This window comes from Xiphophorus couchianus, chromosome 2 (assembly GCF_001444195.1).
Source record: "Xiphophorus couchianus chromosome 2, X_couchianus-1.0, whole genome shotgun sequence".
NCBI lineage: Eukaryota > Metazoa > Chordata > Actinopteri > Cyprinodontiformes > Poeciliidae > Xiphophorus > Xiphophorus couchianus.
In genome coordinates, this window is record NC_040229.1 from 33,154,777 (window position 1) to 33,178,292 (window position 23,516).

The following is a 23,516-nucleotide window of genomic DNA, read 5'->3' on the forward strand; positions in this document are numbered from 1 at the left end:
TCTCTGAAGGACGTTTTGATCAAGTTGTGTATGCGTTTGAGAGCCACTGATCATCTTTGCTTTCAGTTGGCTTCTTCACTTTAAAACATTTGAAGGTGGTTTAACTTGGAAATGAACGTCCACCTCCTGCCTTGAATATGCAACTTAAATCAACAAGAAAATTGTATTGGTTTTAACTAAGAAATTAAAGTTTATGAAGTGGATTTAGCAACAAGAGAAAAATTGTCTAAACATTGTTTTTAAGCTCATTAATTTTGAATTGTGAGTTTTAACTTAAGGCTGCAATTTAAACCAAATAATTATTTCACAATATGCAAGAAAAAACTGCCCTCACCTATTTAAAGAGCACATATTTCTCTATTATTTTGACAAAATTAACACAATTTACTGCTGTAAGTTTGTCTTTCACAAACTCACACATTTAGGTTCAAAATTTAAAACTCGCTAAATTTATTTGACTTAAAGAGCAGAAGACAGTAGACACATTTAAATGCAGCTCAAATGTTTTACAGCATTGTATTTGTGTTCATTATATGCAACACACCTTAGCAGTGCATGTCTCCCAGTCCCCACTACTATCTGCCAGTTTTCTTATCTCAGTCTTGTCCAGTACTGGTGTCTTCTCAGGTCAATACTTTGTGAAGTGATGATTGGTGACGCCCTCTTCGTTACAGATGTCCAATCATACACATTATTACTACCATGTGAACTATGACCTCTTCCATTGTATTTTAGGCTGTTTGTGTGCATGTGTGTCTATGAGTGCATGGCAGACAGAGAACAGTGAGTAATTACGTTGTCAATAAATGGTTTTATTTGCCATCCCTGTGAAGGAGCTTTTCTTGGAGTTGAAAGCACTTTGTTGTGAGGTGGAGCACAGACAAACACTGTAATAAGATCGCTGACTGAAGAACAATGTGCAGTCAGAATAATGAGAAGAAATGACAGGGTAAAACCCCTCAACACACAATCAATACGGCTGCTGCCCGAGACAGAGAGAGAAACAGATTATGGCCTTCAGTGACATTTTTGTCTCCAGCCAGGGCGAGTGAGTACAACACAGTGAAAAAGTATTAGCCCCCTGTAGATGTCTGCTGTTTTATGATTTCTTTTTCACTGAATGTGTCAGATTATTAAACAAATGTTAATATCACACAAAGATAACCTGAAAAATACTAAAAGTGGTTTCAAATAATTATTTCATATATTGAGGAAAAGGCTGTCCAAAACAATTTGCAGTATTTGAAAAAAGTAATTGACCCGCTTTTTAAATCATAAATAAATCATGATCAATCACTTTTTTTGGAGAGTAAATCTTACTACAGGCCTGATTAATTCAAATTGTTTAGAATCAAGATAGAAAAAGAAATCAATTAAATAGAAACTGGGTATCAAGAAGTAAGCTGAATAATCTCAATGAGCAACACATCAAACATCAAACAAACCAATTTAAAGAAATTCAGCAACAGAGGAGTAACAAAGTCAATGACATTTGTCTGTCAGGACAGGGTTACAAAATCATTTCAAAGGCTTTGGGACTCTAGAGAACCACAGTGACAGCCATTCTCCAAAGATGGAGAACACATGGAACCAGAGTGTTTATCTTAAGTTCTATGTACTAATAAATATTTTGTATCAAACCTGATTCAGTCTATGAGGTGGAAAAATATTGCTTATTATCAGTTTCAAAATAGTGGCTGAAAATAAGTGTGTAATCTGGCAAAAAAAAAAAAAAAACACAAGAGCCATGGCTCCAGAAAACAGTTAGAAATAAGAGATCACTGATCACTTGAGTTTTTGACCTCTTGTTTGTTGTTGTTTTTGTTGTTGTTTTTTTTAGAGAAAGACGCTTCATTTTCAAAATGGACAAACCACCAGATGCCACTTTAGTATGAGAATAAAATGATGATGCTTTAGTTTGTCTAGAGAAAAATATAAGAAAATAACAAAGACCTTACAGTAAAATCTCCATTGATCTGAAATTGTGTCACTATCGAAAACAGTTTGTCATGCAGACGCTCTACAGTCAATTTCCCTGTAGTTGTATTTGGCTGCCATCTGCTGGCAAGTCATCCTGTGCGCAATTCATCAATCCATGGAAGTATAACAGCAGATTTTGTCTCTGTGCCAAAATAAATCATTGATGGAGAGAAAATGACAGAATAATTCTAAAGCAGTCAATATTTTGCTGAAATACAGAGCTAAATGTTTTCCAGTGACAGTGTTTAAACTACTATTAGTAAAGTCAACTAAAAATATTGTGGAAAAGTATTCACCAACTTATTCAGACCTCTGACAGATTTATGTTTAAAATTATTTTTCTCTACCTAAGTTTGCTTCTAGCAGAAAATAATCCAGTGAAAAACAAAACAATACAATTAGAAATAATTATATATAAAATACATAAATGCCTAGTCAGAACTATGCGTGACTCCAAAAAGTTAATATTACTTCCAGTCACAAGAAACATGTCAGTAAAACTAAGTTTTCTTTAAACATGAAACTGTCAAGAATATCATTAATGTTGGTTTAATTATCTGGTTTTTGTCAGGTTCTAAAATGATTCAAATGTCCCTTTGAACGTATAAATAAAGGGAATATACAAGAAGATAAAGTGGAAAGTCATGTAAGAATGAATGAATGAATGAATGAATGAATGAATGAATGAATGCTTTATTGTTGTTATTGTACCGAAGCACAACAAAATTTATTTCAGTACAGCCCATCCAGACGATGGGATGCCTGTGGCCGCTGCCACGGAGGGAGCCGCCCTTTAGAAGAATTAAGTTCGCCTCATGATTCGATGTCTGTATCAGAAATAACGTGAAAATACTGTTTTCTCTTTGAATCCTTCAGTCTCACATTGTTGAGAAAAGTCGGAAAAAGTCCAGTTTAGAATTTCCCACAAGTTGTTTAGGTGACACAGCAGGAGCTGGTAAGATGATATTCATGTATATTTTTCTGGGGTTGTTTATAATATGCCTCTGTGGGATGCATAAATGACAACTCTGTAAAACATACTTAAATACCTAAGTACATTTATTAAGCAATAAATACCTAATACAGATTAAGCAAGCCCAAAAGTTAAATATTGATTTAAGTAAAACTTTTGAGACAAAGTCAATGAATATATTTATATTTATATATATTTATATTGGAAAGTGGTTGGAGATGAAAACAGGATGATTCTGGAGAAAACAAACTGTTTGAGGCTCTCAAAGACTGAGACTGAAGCGGAGGAAGACGTGTACCTTCCAGCAGGACAACAACCATAAACATACACTACAGTGGGATGTTTTACATCAAACCATGTATTCATGTGCTACAATGGCCTAGTCAAAGTCTGAACCCAACTGAGCTGTTATGGCAAGACTTGAAAACTATTGTTCAGAGATGCTTTCCATCAATAATCTGACAGAGCTTCAGCTAACCTGCAACCAGGAATAGTCAGACATTTCAGGCACTAGTAAACTCACTGCAAAGCTGGTAGACAGAAATAGTTCAAATGGGCATAAAAGCTGGAGAAGGTGGTGTTTATTTAGTTCAAGATTTCATACTTTAATAGATCAACTAGATTTAAAAAATCATAGTTTTTCTTAACAAGCTTACAAGGATTTAATAAAATCTATTTTTAAAAACATTAAATGACCACTTTGAATCAGCTTTTTTCATTCCACTGATGAATTTCAATGATCAAACTAACTGATCAGCTCTTGTTCGGATGTTTTCAGGTGAAGCTGATTAATGTTGGTTTTACATGGCAGAGACGTTCACCTTAGGCACCATTAAACAAAGGAGCACCCGGCAATGCTCGAAGCTGTTTTATTTTGAAAGAGCCTAAAGGAAGTTGACATGTTGGGTGTGTTCTTTACTTTGTTTTAAATTCAGCGGTAATTGCGTGGAAGTGAGTGTTTAGTCAGTGGAACTTGGAAAGCGGCAGAGAGAAGAGGAGCGATCTGAAGCATCAGGACAGATCCGGGACAGCGGGGACAGGACAGGACAGGACAGGACAGGAGGAGACAGCAGGTCATCGCTGCAGACATGTAGGTTCCACCATTCATTCTCATGGCAGTGTTTGTATAAAAGCTGCCGAAGCATCAGCCTGTCCCAGCTCTCTGTCAGGTGTGATGGACCGGATCTGACGTTCTGTTTCTGGACGGAGCGGCTCCACCTGTTGTCCCGAGCCGGGAGCCCAACATGTCCAGTCCTGCAGGGACAGCTCAGCCCATCATGTGGCTGTTTAAACCTGACAGCAACACTAGAAGCCTGCGTTCCCGCTGCGGGTCCTCACCCAAGGGAACAGCTGGTGTTTGACAGCACTGTGCTTCAGTTTGAAATTCTGTTTCATTTAAATATTCTTATTTATACATATAATGATGTTTATTTTTTTAAATATATATTCAGTTGTTCATAGTAATCAAACTTTTGAGATGTCCCTTAATGTCACACAGGAATAGTCAAACCACAGCTATTATTAGTCTGGCAGCATAATAACCTATTATGAGAAATGGAGTGTGGCAAGTTTTAAATCAGAAATGTTGTCATTACTGGAACATTTACAGAATGGTGACCCACTGGTTTACTCACACTGGTATTCTAGTCATTCCAGATCCAGCTGGCTGTATGAATATGGCTCAGTGATTAGCCATATTCACTGGCTCAGTGAATATGGAATATGAATACACAGGAACCCTGCAGGCTTCCTCTGTAGGGTGTCTGGGCTCTCCCTTAGAGACAGGGTGAGAAGCTCAGTCAACCAGGAGGGACTCAGAGTAGAGCCGCTGGTCCTTTACATCGAGAGGGGCCAGTTGAGGTGGCTCGGGCCTCCTGGATGCCTCCCTGGTGAGGTGTTCTGGGGAAATTCCTAAAAGGGAAGCAAAACAGTAGGCGTCCTGACCAGAGGATCATCTTGATTTCAGTGAAGAAGAGCAGCAACTCAACTCTAAACCCCATTGGATGACAGAGCTCCTCATCCTTTCTCTAAGGCTGGATGCTGTCATCTTAGGAAGTTCATTTCAATCAAATGTATTTAGGATGTTGATCTTTCAGTCATGATCCACATGGAATGACCTCAGGCTAAGATTAGGTTTGCAAAGTGTGGACAGTAGGTCCTCTGCATGGTGGAAATATGGACCGCCAGCACACGCCGTTGATGCAGAAGGACACTTTATAGAAAATATCAGCTACAACATGTTTGTCATTAAAAACTCATGTTTTTGCTTTCATTTTAATTTTATTGAAAAACAAGATCACAAATATCCAGCAACTTTATTCAAAACCAGACTGGACCCTCCTATTGACTTACCTTGGCTAAACAAAACAAGTGATCTTGAAGAAAGAGTGATTTGTCTCATTCTTCCGTTGCTGAGAACAGACAAACCCTGTTTCAGGATCAAGAAAGACGAAAATAATCAACTCAGAAAATGTAGAAAACCGTTTGCCTTTCTTTAGTGATATGTCCGTGTTTTGTTTATTCCTGAGGAGGCAAGAAAAGACAGTCATATTATTTTAGAATTTTGATTTATAAAAACTTTAAGATTGTTGTGGTCAGTATAAATATTTGGTTTCCAAGATAGGGTTTAATTTATTTAGAAATGGTTGGAATATAGGTAATATACTGTAGATAATAATATTATCTGTATTAAACACTACAGTATAAAGATGCACAAACAGAATATCTAATTCAATTCTTTTGAAGTGATTAATTTATACCTTACAATAGAACAAAGCCCATTGGCCTAAAGCACCTTTTAAAATTTGCAAGGGTTTCATAACTTTTCAGTGAATCATAAAGTGTCAGTCAACACTTCCTGACAATCTGGAAAAGCTTCCTGAAATGTCAACATATTGCAACAGACTTCAACATTGCAAATGACCTCAACACATGTTTGAAATACTTTACATGCCGACTTATTCAGACTTTTGAGAAGTTGGAGTAAGTGATTGTTCTTTGCTGCTGGGATTCCGACATGTGGCTCTGCTGTATGAAACCTACTTTATCTAAGCTCAAACTCATGTTACTCTGGTGGACAAAGGCAGACAGTTCTCCCTAACTAATGCTGCAGCTCATTACTCCAAGATGCCATGAGCCCAATGTCAGTGTCTTGATGGCAGGTTCAGATGTCATATGATTGTGTAATGAGCTACAAGAAATCCACCGTTTGTGTTTTAAAGCTGCAGTATGTAACTTGTGTTAAGATATTTTTGGTCAGACTGTCTGAACAAATATATCCATGTTGTGACAGTATAACTTGAGACAAATCATCTGTGAAAAGATTGATCTCTTCCACCTCCTCCCTGAGCTACTAGTGCTGTCAGACCAAAAACAACCAATCAGGGCTAGGAGGAGGGTCTTACTACTATCAATCAATCGCATGTACATGCTGCTAAATGTGCTAATGGTGGAGAAACAACTTGTCGGTACAGGAAAACTGTTTATCCTCTGTCATGGCAGGATTTGCGGTGGGGAACCAGCTGCAGCGTAGTAGGGAGAAAGGGGGAGGATCTGAATTGCGCATACATAGGTTTGACTGACAGTGCTAAGGGCCTCTTCCTGGCTCTGATTGGTTGTTTCTAAACGAGCTGTGTATTTGCACAGATGACAGATGACCATAGGGAGAAGGCAGAGAAGTTTGATTCTTTTTACAGATTTGTCTCATACAAATAGCCATGGTAGTTTTAACAAATTTACATAAAAAAATATTAATAATGGGGCGTGCCGTGGTGGCGTAGCAGTTAGCGCGACCCATATTTGGAGGCCTTGGGTCCTCGATGCGGCCGTCGCAGGTTCGACTCCCGGACCCGGTGATATTTGCCGCATGTCTTCCCCCCTCTCCTTCCCAGTTTCCTGTCAGCCTACTGTCATACTAGAGCCCACAAAAGACCCCCTGGAGGGGTAAAAAAAAAAAATATATATATATATATTAATGATAATATTAATAATAATGTTTTTTTTTACATGTGTTACATACCTCTCGCCCAAAACGTTAGCTGGAGATAGCCACCAGCACCTCCCGACCCACTAGGGACAAGGGTGTAAGAAAATGGATGGATGGATGGATGGATGGATGGATGGATGTTACATACTGCAGCTTTGATGTGATCTCTGGAATTTTTTTTTGTGAGCCCTGACCTACCCACCTCTTCCAAAGTCAGGTTACTGTGTGTATTGCCATGGAAACCACGTGATATGACCGCCAGCTTCAAGTGTGAAATCGGCTGGTCAGCTTCAGGTGTGGTTGTTTGAAGGATTGTGATTGGCTGACATAAGTTTTAGTTTTGCCCTACACTGTCCTCTATTGGTGTGACATGTTTAAAACAGCGTTCAGTAATGCAATTCACTGGGTTTGTGTGGATGAGATTAGTTTATAGAAATGAATGTCTTCACTACATTGTTTTAAAAAGAACCGGCTATGTGAAGATTAGGCCTCAGTCTGCTGAAGTCAGTCACTGTCAGATGCTTCAGCAGCTGCCTGGAACACAATCACTGCCCTCATGGTCAGGGGGCCATATAGAAGGGAAAAGTTATGACAATTCCAAGGGCCCCTGACCAACAAGGGGCCCTCCACAATTTATTTATTTATTTTTTGTTGTTGTTCATAGAAATTAAAAAAATGGGGCCCTGTCAATTATAAAATTAATTATATTGTGTTTTCTGAAATTATTTTTAGCAGTAAAAATTAAATGTTACCCCTCCCAGACCAAAAAGCCCACATTTGCCCTGAACCCCCCTGGATCTGCATGAATCGATTGGTTCCTGCTTGCAGCGTTTGACTGTGACGGTGTTTCAGCAGCAGACAGTACAAGACAAGAACGACTGCTGCAGTTACTATGCTGCTAAGAAAATTAATAAAGTAGGTTTTCAAAAAATAGAGAGACAGAGAGAGAAAAAGGTAAAAGTGTCAATTTGTAACCCAGTTTTTCTCCAAGAGGTGGGTAGACTGTGTGAGATTATCAACCATTCAACATAGTTAGCTTAGCTACAGAAAACTGTTTGCCTGCATTTCACTAACATTTAATGAATTAAGGAAAGAAATTACCAACATATTCATATATTGAACTTGTCCCTGTACCTTTTTATCACACTTAACAACAGATGAGTCAGACAGCAGCAGCTTTAACCCACGTCCCCTCCTGACCCGTCCTCTCCTAAGTAAAATTAAAACTGCAGCATGTAACTTTTATAAAAGTTTTTTTTTTTTTTACATATTTAAAACTGTCATTATATTGTGACAGTATGGCATGAGAGATAATCTGTGAAAAGTCTATTTCCTCTGCCTTCTCCCAGTACTATCTAGAAACAACTAATCAAGGACAGGAGAGTTTTAGTGCTGTCAATCACAATCTCATGTGGCTGCTCATCCCTAGCACAGCCTGTTGTGAATGCTCAGTCTAGTTAGCTACCAATGACAGCAGATCAACATTTTTCCTGTAATGATAAGTTAATTTTCCAATTTCAACCCTTGCAATTTCATTTATTGTCATGGGGCCCAAGATTCCTGGCGGCTCCCCTGCTTATGGTGCCTCTGCCGACATGGCCTCTGGTTCCTGTGTTTGACATGTTGTTATTGAAATAACCATCACTAGTCTGCATGTGTCCCAGACTGAAGTATCGTGTTGTTTTGGCATCAGTTATTATTTTTTTTTATTTATTGTCTGCTGAACTGCTTTGTCAGAGTTCTGGCTCATTAATGTTAGTGTGTCTGGAAAACTTTCCTTATATCTGCATTTAGATTTCAGTGTATCTAAATAAACATGCTAAAAGGATTGTTTGGATTTTTTTAAAAGAAGGGTTCAGTTAAAATCTATGAGAAGTCATTATCTTAGTCGTAACAGATAGTTATCTTGGTATCATTGTTTAGAAAAACATCCAGGATGTATATAGTATCAGTTCATCTTATCAAACTGGATGTTTGAATCTCTGAGTGGCTGGTCACCTGTCAAAGCTGTTCAACCTGAAATTCTGAACCTGGTGCATCTCACCTCTAAATCAGCTTTTCAAGCTGTCCTGTTTAACATCGCAGCAATAAAGATAGATGCTGTAACAAGTGATAATATTTAGCTTGGGCAGAGTGTGGGAATTCTCCCCCACAGCCTCCTGCATGCTGTTGCTTTCTCTGTGAAATGAACAGGAAGCCCATTTTTCTTTTTTGAGAAAAAAAAGAAAATGGTAATGTCTGATTACCTATTTTAGCTAATGATCAGGCCTGAGCTAACAAACTGCCTGAATCAGATCCAGATGTGTCAGTAGACCATGTAGATCAGGTAGAACATGGAAGGTTCACTCCCAGATGTGCAAACTTCATGCTACATGTGAACTGATTAGCTATTTATCAGGATCGGAACCAAACGCTCAGCCTGTAGGACCACTTTGTTTTTCAGTTTTCTCTCTCTTTCTCGCTCTCTCTCTAACAAATATTTACCAGTCTGACTAAGGTAATATTTGCTCTGCCAGTCAGCAGGTTGTGAGATTAAAGGACCCCTTCCAAAAGCATTTCAACCTGAATCATGGATTTTGCCGACATATAGGCTGTAACCAGCTATATACAGTACCCATCTTCTGTGTTGGGCGTTTTTGCTGGTTGTACATGTGAAACCTTTAGGACACTGTTAGTTTACATGTGTGGCTTGTTGCCTGGGAGTGAGAGCAGCTGCTGGGAAAGAACGTCCTGGTCTGGAAAGGGTCTTCATTACAAGGTAGTTCAGGTAATCACATATTTTTACCACCATGATTTTTAATCCTTTTTTTATGTCTCATCCAGAGTATTGATGTAGTTTTCTGCTATGTTCAGATTTCTAAGTGAGAAAAATCTGTTTTGTAGCTTCGGTGTCAGTGGATTTATATTTAGCCTTTTCTTGTTAGGCTAAATAGTTGAAAACATATTTCAAAATCCTTTACTGACCTAGAAACACATATTTGAAAACAATATTTGCAGATTTGAGCCTTCTTCTTAACTCCTACAGCTCAGCGTCAGACTCAGGTCTCCACAGCTGGTGAATGGAGCTGGTAACAGTTTGACTTTTTACTCACTTTTTTCAGTGGACAGAAGATCTGAGGAGTTTCCTGCTTTGGATAAAAAAAACTTAATTATAATTTTCAGCAGTCGTGGAAAATGCACAGTAATGAACAGGACAATATTGCCTTTTGAAGTATGTTTGATTCCACTCTTTATCAATTGAAGGTGATTCTGATCCTTTGTTGTCCATGCTTGTACTTCCTTGAGAATTTTTTGTTTTTCCTTGATTTGTTTCCTGGACAGAAGTGACCATATGCTGCCTGTAATGAAGAGGTCTTCATTACTGGGACATTTTTTACTTAAGTCACTTGTATAGTACTTTAGGAGAACCTTTTACACTTTATTTACCACTGCACTTTAAGCATAAATTTGCACGTAACCATTTGCACACAAAGTTTTAACTATTTAATATTTATTGAGTGTTTTAATATTTAGCATGTAGCCATTTGTTCCAGGTTAGGGTTGTAGCAATTTTGCAGCTGGATTTTCAGTACAGATGAAGGTCAAGGCAGAGTAAAGCACTAAAGGTTTATTCATCTCTAGGAAAACATCAGGAACATCTCTAAAGGCACAACTGGAGTCTTAAACAGTCTCAGCTGTGAAAGACCAAACCACCTTTAATTCACAGCGGACTTCACCAATTTACAATGTACACCGATTTGAATAAAATGCATTTTACCAAATACAAATATACATTCTTATTTACTTTTTATAAACATTTAATGTTTTATCCTTACACCATAAGCACCATTATGAAACACCACAAAATATTCCCCCTCCCCCACTTTCCTCTTTGCCTCCCCCTGAACCTGTAAATGGTGGAGAGGACACAGTACAGACAGGTGAGCTATTCTATCTTAGCACCTTCACCTTAGGTTTTACTAAACAGTAGCCCTTGTTTGCTCTGAGTAATGATTATCCTCCCTTCAGACAACCACCTCACCTCTCAATGCGGAGCAGCTGTGCAGAACCCTGAACAAAATGCTACATGCTGATTATTAAAATACTCAATAAATATTCAATAAATAGTTAAAACGTCCTGTGTACAAATGGCTATTGATGTGCAAATCTATGCCTAAAGTGCAGTGCAAAATAAAGTGCTAGTTGAAGTGCTGGTTTTAATAAAGAGCAAAAGCAGTGGTTCCCAAAGTGTGGGGCGCGCCCCCTAAGGGTGGCGCCGTGCCATTGCAGGAGGGGCGCGGGACTGTATGGATGAAAAAAAACCAGTTACACAAGTGTTTCACTGTAAAGATGGTTTGTAGTTTTGTTGCAACCTGAAGTGTGAAATAAATTTCAGTGGAGTTTGAAAACAAAATGTGTGTATAGGTTTATGTCTGGTTGAACGATGTGTGTGCCCAGTTGATGTTTTTTTTCTTTTTTGGGGAGGATTTTATTGTAATCCATAGGGGGGCGAAGAAAATCTTTAGGAACCACTGTCTTAAAGTGACTTAAGTAAAAATAGTCCCAGTAATAAGATCTCTTCATTACACTGCCACTCAGCAAAAATAATATGGAAATTGGTTTTGTCAACCTAAATTTACGTTTAAAGTCTCTTCTTTCAAGTCTAAATAGTAAATCTGCTCCATGGTGCATCATCAATTCTAACATAATGAATGGAGATCAGTGTAATGAGTGAACATGGTGGTTGCAGTGAAGTACCAAAAAGTACCTACTGGCCATCTTGTAAGACAAATGAGTGTAATACATGCAGGAGTATCTGTAAAGGGAACTATGAAAAACAGTTGTTGAAGGACAGTAGAGTGGTTTTCAAAGAAAAGACTTTATGTTGAATAGCAGAGACACTCAGTTGCATTTTTATAACCAGATCATCTTTGTTCTAATAATTTCTCTGTTTACTCATTCTCCTTTGTGATTAGGAGTGCTGATCAAATATTTCTTCTCACTGCCATTATCTGATTGTCACAGCTTAAACAGCTCAGAAATAGAATTTTGCATAAAATAAAAACTGTATGTTACCACCTCTTTAGCAGTTATCTGGTCCTTGCTCTGTTCTGCATGTCCTTCTGAGCGGAAGTTAGCATAGGTACTGTTGCAAAGAGACAACGTGTCTATTTTTTTTTTTAATGAACAGAACAGAAAGTGATTTTATCTTGACAAACTGAAGTAGCCCTGTTTGTAGTTGGGCAAGAGGTGAAGATTTTGAGAGAAGTTATTTTGTTCTATGACCTTGTCATTTAACACTGTGTTAAGTTATAGAGACAAAAAGACATGAACATATTTTTAAAAGGCATTAGGAGTTCAAAGTCTGAAAATGACATTGGCTAATAGATCATGTGCTCCTCTCATGATCTATCCATGATCCATCAGAGTCGGGGTCTGCTGCTTGAGCTGGAGTCAAGTATCTAGTCTTTAGAGTGAAGCTGAAGTCAACTCTTTAAAGTGCATCTTCCACTGTAAACACATGTTGAAGTTAATGTATCATAACAGGTTTGAAATTCACATTTTCCGTGCAAAAATGGTCCATATTTCGAAATAAAAGGTATTAGTACCTCCTCTACCTAGTCTGCCTACTGCTCCGTTAATGATGTAGACAGAGGAGAACTTACGGACTGTGCAGTTTAAAACTTTGAATCACCGATTTCCCAGCCGAAGTGTGTTCATAAACCTGATCAGTAAAGTAGACACTGATTCTATGTTGTGTTCCTAATAACACACGTTTAAGTTTCTGGTCGCACCAACACATATGACAAGTTCAACATATTTACATGTTACTGTACTACAGAAAGAAACAAAACTCTTGGGATTAATTATACATTTTTAGACAGACTGATGGGAGACTGAGAGGATGCAATTGACAGAAGACAAATACATCAGCACACCACATAGATAGCCCCGCCCATAAAAGATAATCAGTAAGACAACGTTAATCAAATCAATATTTTGCCTTTACCATTTATTCCGCGGTGTAAAGTTCCAACTAAAACGCTGGATTTAACTGCAGAGGAAACAGCAGTAGTAGTGGGTACATTAGTAGTAGCAGGGGACGCAGAAGCAGTAGTACAGTAATGGGAGAGGCGGAGGAAGCGCTGCTCCCCACACTGAGCAGCATGAATCCCTGCTATCTGGAGAGCTGACAGCCGGCTGGATCTAACCAGTCAGACTTTTATTGATCGTTTATCAAACAAAAGGCAAACTCAGTGTGTTTTTAATCACTGAGGAACTTGGGATTCTTCAAGTAAAAAAAAAAAAAAATAAAGATAAATAAAGAAAAGACATTCAACCCACTGAAACAAAAATGTTTGACATTTCTAACCCCTAGTTCATGGGTTTAGAAACATAAAAACTCTGTAGTTTTATGTAAGAAAATATAGCAAAGAGGGGGACACCTTGGAAGACTTTTACTTTGAAAAATACTTACAGGAAATACTGATCTGTGTTACCTGGAAAGTTACATAATGACCAGATTTTTTTCACAGACAGTTAGGCTGGTTCCACCGCATTGCTCCCAGCAGAGCTGCTTTACCGTATCTGAATCATTCCACCTGAGCATTGGCCAACAGGAAACACCTTTCTCATCTGGTCTCATCTTCCTCCTTCATTTAGTCTCTTCTGCCTGTTTTTGTTTTTCTCATAATTACAGTTCATTGGCAGTCGACAAATGCAATTTTCTCTGATATTTTTAGGCAGATGATTCTGGTTGGTAAGATTATGAGGAAAGATGAGGCTTTAGCTGGCCGGCGCTAGTTCCTGTATTTTTTTTTTAGCTCAGTTCTGACTTCTTTTTAAGGAATACAAATATAAAAGTTAATTTTATGTAAATTGCACCTTTTTCAAATAAAAATTACAAAGTACTTCACAGATAAAACAAGCTGAAAGACAAAGATACACAGATAAAATGCAATGACACAAAATAAAACATCAGGTTAATTAAATGAAAGCTTTTCTTCATAACAATTTCTTTCACTGCTTTTTGAAAGAGTCAGTGAAGTCATACCAACGTAAAACCAGCAATGCCTGAAGCAGTTGCAGACTGCCTGAAATGCCAGATCCCCTGCATTTGGAGTTTTAATCCAAATTCCTGCATGAAAACACCATGCATTTGGATATAATGCATGGTTAAAATGTACATTTCTAAGTGAACGCACAAATCATTTTCCTATCTTTGATTATTATTAAGCTTAAAAGAAGCAGCATCAAAACTCTGGTTGTCAATGTATTGACAGATTGAAAAGTTCTAAGGTTTATTTAAGTTCATAGCCACAGAAAAATGACTGTCCAGATCAAGTTGATCAAGGGAAAAGAGGAGCACTTAGATTGAGGAATAATTTGTTGTTGGGTCAGTAGCTTAATGATGGACAACCAAAAAATGGGCTGTTGTAGTAACATGTGGTTTTTATGTGATTATGCAGAGTTAATACTTAAAGATCTGGCAGGTAAAGCTGATTGACCTTTACTGTGTATCTAATAGACTGGAATCTTCATGTTCCTGAAAAGGTTAACTTTTTGCAGTTAGTAGAGTTGCCCTTGGTGGGTTGGTTCATTTAGAGCAGGGGCCTGGAACTCCAGTCCTCCAGGGCCAGTGTCCTGCAACGTTCCCTGGTCCAACACTCCTCAAACGGCTGAATTACCTCCTCAGTATGGAGTCAAGTTCTCCAGAGTCCTGCTAATGACCTAAACATTCGACTCAGGTGTGCTGAAGATAAACACATCTCAAAGTAAAGACACCAATCCTCAAGGGCCGGAGTTGCCCACCCTTGGTTTAGAACCAAAATGATGTTTGTGTTGCATATAGATCATGTTGTGCTACTTTTCAGATTCTGAGAGTGCCCAACTAAGTGATGACCTCACCCACTAGAGCTTTAACTCAGCTGTAATGGGAAACCACCCAAACTGCTTAGAGTAGAGTTGAATCAGGTCGAGCTGCTACTGAATGCATTGGAAAAGAGCAATGGAGATCCTTGTTAGTACTTGTAGATGTTCATGTGTGCTGCTGTAGAGACTGTTGTTTGGCTTTGTCTTTCAGAATAACCATATTGTCTCTCTTGGTGGATTGACTGACATAATGTAGTACCATGAATAAGATGGGTACTCAGGCTATGATAGGTAAGCCAAGCAGTGTCCTGTTGTAGGGTTTAGTGATAGAAGAAGCTCTATCAGGGCAAGGAGTGTGGAATGTTACAGAGAATTCCTCTCTGTGGAGTTTCTCTCCCCCACAGGGAGAGCTGCTGTTATCTCTGAGGCCTGCTCTGCCGACAGAAAGCTGTCCACTGCACATAGTTCATTGCTGTCCATCTATGTAAAAAACAGGGGCGTGCAGAGACCTTGGGAGGGCCCGGGGCTTAAAATTAAAAACAGACACAAAGAACAAGAAAAACAAGAAAAACAACAACATAACAACAACCCATATTAATGAAGATTCTAATATTTAATCAGATCATACTATGTTATTGTCATGTGGGGGCAATGCAAAGCAAATATAGTCTATATTTTCCCGACAGGAATAAAGTTGCTGTTTCTGCTGCTGACAGAGCTGGAAGGCTGAGCTGATCTGAGACTGTAGTTGTTAAACAGACCAGAGGAGAGAAGGTCGCTGGTTATGAAGAATGTTATGAAATAAGCAAATTTGTTGCTATTTTACTAAATAAACCCTAATGATATCTGACTGTTTAATCTCCATAGCAACTTGGCTGCAGACTGCTTTAAAGATCAAAAAGCTCAGAGGGGTTAGCTCCATAATTTTTAGCACCTCTGAAATCTAGAATTGTGAGGTTAAAAAATAAATTATTTTCATTATATTTTGTCATTCAACAAGATGTTCAGAAACATCCATGCATTTAAGTTTAGTCGATTACTGTGACACTGTCTTCACAGGTCTCCTTAAAAGAACCTATCAGAGGTCTACTGAAGGTCAGGGGCCCCTTTAAATGAGTGAATTATAAGTTTTAGACCATAAATCTAAAACTTCAGCATTTGTTTATTGAGAATGACAATGCTATTACATCTGATTTAATGGTTTCAGCAGAAATAAATAAAAACATTTATTGTACATTGAGGATTAAATTGAGAAGTTTACTTTGCAAAAGTGCACAAAATAATCTTGATAGCTTGATTATTGTGTTACCATGGTTACAATCTGATGCTGTCTGCAATCTTTGTGTTCGAGCTGGGTTTGTCCACAAATACATCACAGCAAATAATAGAAATCACATGATTGTTCACACACCGTGACACAAAGCGGTCCACCAGCTCTCTGCAGTCAGACGGCTTCTTGTCCGTCTCTGATTCACCTGACAACTGCAGAGTCGTCTGAAGTGTACTGTAGAGAATAGAGATATGCTATATCCCTATTCTGAAAATTATATCACACCATAATATTGTGATAGTTGGTGATAACAATACTGTATATATCGCAATATGATTTGTATGAAACTTACAAAAGAAACAAAAAAATCACACTAATTGAGTGAAATGTATCTGTATGTGTTAAAACTCATTTGTACATAATGTTTAACAATTTTTTTATCGTTGGTAATGACAGCAGTTTAGGCTCAATAATGACTACGTGTTTCAATTATACTTACATAAATAACTGAAAAATATATCTCTATATAGAAATACATTAACTTTAATGTAATGGACGTCTGTGTCAAATCCTGTCTTTTCTCCTTAGTGTTATGACTGGGGCTTGTAGTCAGGTGCGTTGCTGGTATTCAACCACATGCTTCATTTGAAGGTGGTAAAACAAATGGCTTGTATTTCTTATCTTACACGCACTTTGCAGATTAAATTTTTCTGCTCCTGGTCTGACCCTCCTTCAGTCTTAAGAGATGGGGCCATTTAGACTCCATGAGTTTTTTACTCTGTGCACAATCCAGCGGGGTCGCACTGAGCCCGTGTGCACTTTTATGAGGGTTTTTTTTTGTGGTTTTGGAAAGACCGTTACACCATCACCCCGATCCCAGGTTGCTCGCTGTGACATTTGCTGTGCTCCTCCTGAGCACCCCCCTATGACCGCGGGAGGGTTAAGAAGTGGGGTCCATTAGACTCAGCGAACTGTACCTTATGGGTGTCCCAGCGGGGTGGGGTGCATTTACACCGCTCGGTTCCTCACTGTGTGACCGTGACATCTGCCGCACTCCTCCTAAGCGTCACGCCAAGTACCGGTGTGTGACCCTGGTGCGTGAACCAGGTCCAGATCATTTATGTTTTGCACCTGCCTTCGCTGACACTCTCTGCCATCCTGCTTCCTGCAAGCTCTGTTTTGATGCCAAAGGTTACATTATCAACACGGTTAGCCGGTAGACTACAGATCTTTATCGCAGGCCAAATTTCTATCGTTTCTACCGTATACTGTTTATATCATGCATTTCTAGTAGAGAGTGAAAAGGAATGATGAGATCCCAGGGACCCTGCAGGAGAGAGTGACCTTTCACTATTATGAAAACTTAAAAAAGACTTTGCAGTTTGTTTTTGTTTTGCAGTTTTATTTATAAATGTTGTTCTGAGCAGTTTTCTTGTGGCAGATTAAACTTTTATTGCAGCTTCTGATTTGTGTTCTTGTTTCACATGGAGCAGCTTAACCTGCAGGGCTGACCTAATGACACAGCTGCTTTGCATGCACTACCTCTCAGCATAGAGCCAAGGACCAGTCACTATACAGTGACTTCCAGTCACAGTTCGACATACAGTATAAAATGATGCTGAATACAACCTATCAGTTTGAGCTCTTTGCAATGAGTGCATTGCAAAGTACATGTTTATTACCGAATACCAGTACTATTGGAGGCTCACTGGCAACCATGTTTCATTTTCTACTTTACTTCAGGTGGTGTGTGGCTCTGTCTGACCATGTTATAGTGACTACATGTCAGTAAGTAGCCCAGAGCACTCCAGCGACAGCTAAGCCGCTTACTGGCCAGCTGGAGCTTAACTGGAAAGTCCCCATTTCATAGGGGTCCACAAACAGACACAACACATGCACACTCGCACAGAGCCAGTCATGTAGGGCTTAGTAAAGCAGAAACAATCTGCTCAGTATCAAGCTTTTTCTACTCCTCTAGAATAAATAAAGTGATTGAATGGAACAGGGCTCAGCAACCTGTGGCCCCACAGCCTCATTTGGCGTTTTGGGCCCTTTACAGATTCTCCTAGCTTTGCATAAAAATCTGATGACAGAGTCAAAGGAAAGCCTAACAGATCTATATTAACACATTTTTGTTTTTGTTGTTAAACAAATTGATGCTTGGTGAGATGAGATAAGATTACTCTGATGCTTATTAACCACTGCCTGCAGGTATTTTCTAGAGAGAAAAGAGGAGACGAGGCATGGGGAGGTGATAAGTTACAAACTTTTAAGGTTGGCAACTTTTGTCAAACATACAGTAAATGTTTCTCCATAATTTTACTTCTCAAGCTAAATCTATGTTTAATGTTTAAAAATTGCATGACTGGTTGCCTCATCACAGGAAGGTCCTCAGTTCAATTTCAGGCTGGAGTCTTTCTGTGTGACGTTTGCCTGTTGATGATGTGACAGTGATAGTGAGGCAGTGTAGGGCTGCGGAGTGTTTAAGCAGAAAATCAATGTCCCCCGTGTGGCCATTTTATAAGTATATATAGTACGTATAATCAGCCATAACTGCAATATTAATATTAGATATCAATATTAGCTTGAATTTTTATATTGGTGCACCTATGTTTTAATAGATGGCTTAGTTAAAAATATGTTTAATACCTGCCTAAAAAATGTTACTTAAAAGTAGTTTATATTTATACATATATATTTACAAAAAAATGTTTCTAGATGCAAAGAGCTGGTAGAGACATACCCCAAAATACATAGCTGCGATTAAAGTGAAAGGTAGTTTTGATTCAGGTGGACTGAGTAGAAATACATGCCACACTTTTTAGATTTAAGATTGTTAAACACTCTGAGAACTGTGTATCATTTTGTTTTATTTTCCCCAATTCACAACAAAATTCACTTTTGTTGTGAATTTAGCAGATAAACCCAGCCCCAGATCAGATGCAAAGCAAAGCAAATGTAGACTAAACTCTAAGTGTTTAACCTGAATAACCATTTCTATCTTGGTTTGGAGAGCTACTATAGCCTGTCCATAAAGCACACAGAGTCCATCCAGTTGGATAAGAACTGACCATTCTGTGGGCCACTGTCCAGTCCTCCACAGAAAGCTAGTTATTTATTTTTCCGTTGTTTCTTTTAAACTCTTTACTCACCACAAACCTTTGATTTTAAAACCCCCATCCCATCTTTAAGCAGCTCTACACTGAAGCTAATTTCAACCCCTACCTACACAAAAATAGTTACTGTTATTTTCTAAATATTTTTGAAATACATTTAATACCTGCCTAAAAATGTAGGCAAAATGCTATTTGTAAATTAGCATTTTACAAAGATCCCTCCAGAAGTGTTCATCATATTTATCTTTCTTTCTATTCTACTTTGTGTCCACGGTGTATTTTAGCATTTCTATCAAAGGCAGAAATATAAGGGAATATGTCATTATATTGAAAACAATACATCCAGTCAAGAGAGGGAGGGACAGGAAAAAAGAGTGATGTCAGCAGGGAAGAAGAGAAGGGAGGACTGCCTTGCTTTTTCCTGTCTCCAGCCCCCTCCTCCCTCCTCCTCTTATCAGCGTGCCAGAGAGAGAAAGGCGATCAGTAGGAGAAGTAGACGGATTAACAACTAGCACTGAGGGACAAGATAAAATGAAAAAAAAAGCTGGGATTGACTGCAAAGAAGTGAAGGAAACAACACTTGTTTACTGACCAATACTTAAAGATCAGCAGATGCCAACAAGTGGGAAGAAGAAACCAAAAAAAGAAAGTAAAATTAGGCAAGAAGTTCAGGCATAAGGGTCAGTGCTAGCAGAGAGGAACTGGCGCTTTATCAGGAAGCAGGTGGAGCCATTACAGAGAGACACCGGTGTCCGGCATCACAACTACCATGTACAGTGGATATGGAGGTATGACCAGCTCACTGAGACTGTCTGAAATATTTAACTGTGTTTGCAGGATGGCTTCAGGTTGATGGTTTACAGGTCTGTAACTTATGAAGTGAGTTCCTTCCAAAAAGCTGAAATTCTAATTATTCACAGGCCTAAAAAGAGGGCAGCAATGGACCATCTGTCTTATAATGTCTTCTCATGGAACACATTATAACATTACAGTCAATAAATGTAGAACATTACATTTATTGACTCAGTTCAATAGGTTGTCCCACTCTGGTCACATGGCTGTAAATGACCGCGCCACTGCCAGCACATAGTCACAGTCTGGTTCTGTTTAGGTCTAGATTTACAGAATCTTAAATCTGTGGTAATCTGTGGTAAATTGTGGTAATCTCACCACAGCTGTGAGATATGATTCATCCAGTAACAACACTCCACTCTATCGAAGCCGGCCCTCAGCCTGGACAAAGATTTGATTTCTGGTGTTTGATGATGATGGTATTTCTTGACTTGTTGGCTACGTTTGTCACACCGTTGTTTTGCTCTCTGGTAACTGATCAACCACCAGAACATCCAGCTGCTTCTCTGTCACCTGTTTGCCAGTCTGGATCTGAAAATCCAACCTTGTCATTCCAGTCCTAAATTATGGTATTTTGTTTTTGCTTTGGACCCTCCAACAGATGCTACTGTATACCATCGCAACTTTGGTGTTTTCTGTAGATTTTTCCAACCTTCATTGTGCAGCTTACAGCCTCGGGGCCTCCTGGATGGCCTGGATCTGGGGCCCGGGGTGGTGTGGTAGACCTTGATATGCTGCTCTTCACTATGCTGTACCTGCTATTCTGCTCATGTTGGGACTTTTCTTTCTTTGTCCTTTTCTTCCACATCGGGTTAATGCTATTAAATGAAAGCCCTCCACATTTTCTTCATATCTTTAGATAGATCATTTTTACCACAGTAGTTTTTTTTTACCACTGTATTTTTTATACAGTTTCATAAAGAAAGTACAGTTTATTTATAAAACTGTATGTTCATAAGGAAAATACACTTTTCTTTATGAAAACTGTATTTATGTTTTAGTTACTTGCTTAAATTAATATTTATTAGGGTTTGAAATGATCTGTTTGATGTACAGCTACCCAAACAAAGCTTACTCTGAGTGTATTTCATAATCTGGTTGATTCATATTTTCTGAAAATGCTGCAGGGTTTGTCTCTGTGACTCAGTTTAGCCAGAACTGAACTGAACTAATCTGTTTCCGGGCCCTGCCCCTCACAGGATGTTACTCCCCCTGGGATTTCCTTCTCCTAAAGGCAGTGACGTGAAAGTGTTCATTTTTTCAGCCAGTAGTTTTGGTCATTTGATGAAAGCTCTCCAGGATCTTTTTTCAGTGGGTCATGCAGGAAGTTTTTTTTTGTTTTTGTTTTTGTGTCTTGTTTTTTGTTGTTGTTGTTGTTCAGGTTTAAGAGGATTGGCTGAGTTTTATGACTATCTGAAATTCTTACAATTTAATCACATTTCAGATTCCAAGCTACAAACTGCTGATTATTTTAAACAACTAGTTCAGAAGATCTAATGGTTCCAGATCTATCACAGAGGGTCTATATAGAACAAGATGGCTGTCAATAAAAGAAAACAGAGGTTGGAGCAAGTTTTTGTGGGGGGTTTTTTTTGTTGTTTTTTTGCAAAGACAAGAAGTTTGGATAGACACAGTGAACTAAGTGGATGGAAACTGTAGATCTGGGAGGGTCATTATTGTGCTGGTTAACACTGTGAGCGGTAGAAAGGTGTGTATGTGTGTGTGTGATCAGAGGAAATAATGGTTATCCAGAAAGGTCTGGGAGAGAAAGGTCAGACTGTTCAAACAAAAGCTGTAGTGTCACATGCTCCATCAGCTCAGAGGCTCCAGTGTGGCACATCGAGTGGTGATGTGGGATCATCAGGAGCTGTGACTGGAATCTATTATCAATGGATAGAACTGATCAGGTGCGTAACTGCAGTTTGTAACATATTTCACCTGAGATGACTTTACTCTGCTCTTAATGAAGCTGATAGGATTGGAGTATTAACTGAAATAAAGCCAAGCTCTGACCTAACTTTTTATTCTAACATTCCCATAGAGCAGGCAAACAGTTTTTTATGACACGTAACTATGAGGAAATGAAGGAGGGAAGATCCTGGTGAACCTGGTGTGACCAAGCCTTCTATCAACACTTCTTGCTGGTCCAGTTCATTCCACTTAAATGTGTTCACCTCGCTAAACTTCCTCTCCTCCTCTGTCACTTTAGTGGTTAAAATATGCCAAACCAACAAATAACTGAGTCCATCTAAAATATGCAATATTATTTCCAAGTTAGGAGGTGCATTCTGCATTATTGTATATATGTTAGGATTAAGAAGAAAGTTTGTTCTGCTTGTTTAATACAGACTACTTTTCTAAAAGGATCAGATGAAAATTCTTCTGCTATAAAGAAGGTTTTCCTTTAGTTTGAGCAGAGCTGACCTTTTCTCGTCAGCCTTTAGGACTATCTTCCTATGCTAGGTTTCCTGTCAAAGGAAGCTGTAACATCTGACTTCCTGTAGAATTTTGACGTTTCCTGTGCTGGTTGACACACAGCGTGTAAAGGCCCTCTGAGCACTTTAAGAGAACAGGATACCGGATACTGGAAAGGATAAGGTCAGAAAACAGTGCTTGCTCTGAGAAAAAATATTTGCTGACTTAACAAAGTTAGAAACTGAACAATGTTCCACATGAAGAGTTTCAACTATGGTAGAACATCAATAAAAATACATTAAGGATTAACAGCTGGATGAAATGTAAGCAAAACACTTATTGAACCTTATAAGGTTCCTATAGGTCATCTTATTAAGACATTCTGGATCACCTACATTGTTTTCTAATCAGTTGTGTTTATCGACAGCAACATATGATACCATACAGTGTCTCAGAAATACTCTTGCCTCTTGAACGTTTTCACATTTTGTAACATTACAACCAAAACATTTTGGGGGGATTGCATGCGATAGGCTGTGTAAGACAAAGGCATAAGAGGTCCTGTTTTAGTTTACTATGTAGAAAACAGAGCAAAAATATGAAAGAAGGCTCTGCAGGGCCTTCCCCCAGAAAACCTGCTTAGCCCGGTGGTAGGGACACCACCAGGCTTAGCAGGTTCACCAGCGGCCCACACTGTGTTTGTGCTAAAAATGATAAAAGTTACAAAAATCCAAAGGTGCACGAGCAGGCAGCATAATTTGGAAATAATAGCATCTGAGACTAATGGGCAGGTACAGTTCTAGATCTAGCTGAGACATTAGTCCTCTAATCCTGGAAATATTCTTCAGGTGATAGAAGGCCAACATTGTAACTGTCTTTATGTGACTCTGAAGGTTCAGGTCAGAGTCCATCTCTACACCCAGATTTCAGCTTATTCTCTATTTTCCAGCTGTGATAACTGAAGCTGTGCGTTGACTCTAGATGGTTCCTGTTTCGGTCCAAAGATAATAACTTCAGTTTTGTTTCTGTTCAGCTGGAGAAAGTTGTAGGACATCCGCACATTTATCAGATGCT

General features: G+C 38.7%; 1 protein-coding gene across 6 annotated transcripts in view; it reads left to right on the forward strand.

Moving 5' to 3' along the window:
• The first annotated feature begins 3,910 nt into the window (after window positions 1–3,910).
• The window catches only part of ripor1 (RHO family interacting cell polarization regulator 1), a 40,468-nt gene continuing 20,862 nt past the window's right edge, over window positions 3,911–23,516 (forward strand). Inside the window, exon 1 of one of the 6 annotated variants that reach the window (XM_028040612.1) lies at window positions 3,911–4,043. Coding sequence is in view for 2 of the 6 variants with exons in the window: in XM_028040604.1 (XP_027896405.1) it covers window positions 19,945–19,963 (19 nt within the window). In the remaining 4 variants the exon portion in view is untranslated. Of the gene's footprint in view, window positions 4,044–9,513; window positions 9,706–19,643; window positions 19,964–21,616; window positions 21,935–23,516 lie in introns of those variants that run through there. The other 5 variants (XM_028040622.1, XM_028040638.1, XM_028040604.1 and 2 more) reach the window with 5 other exon arrangements.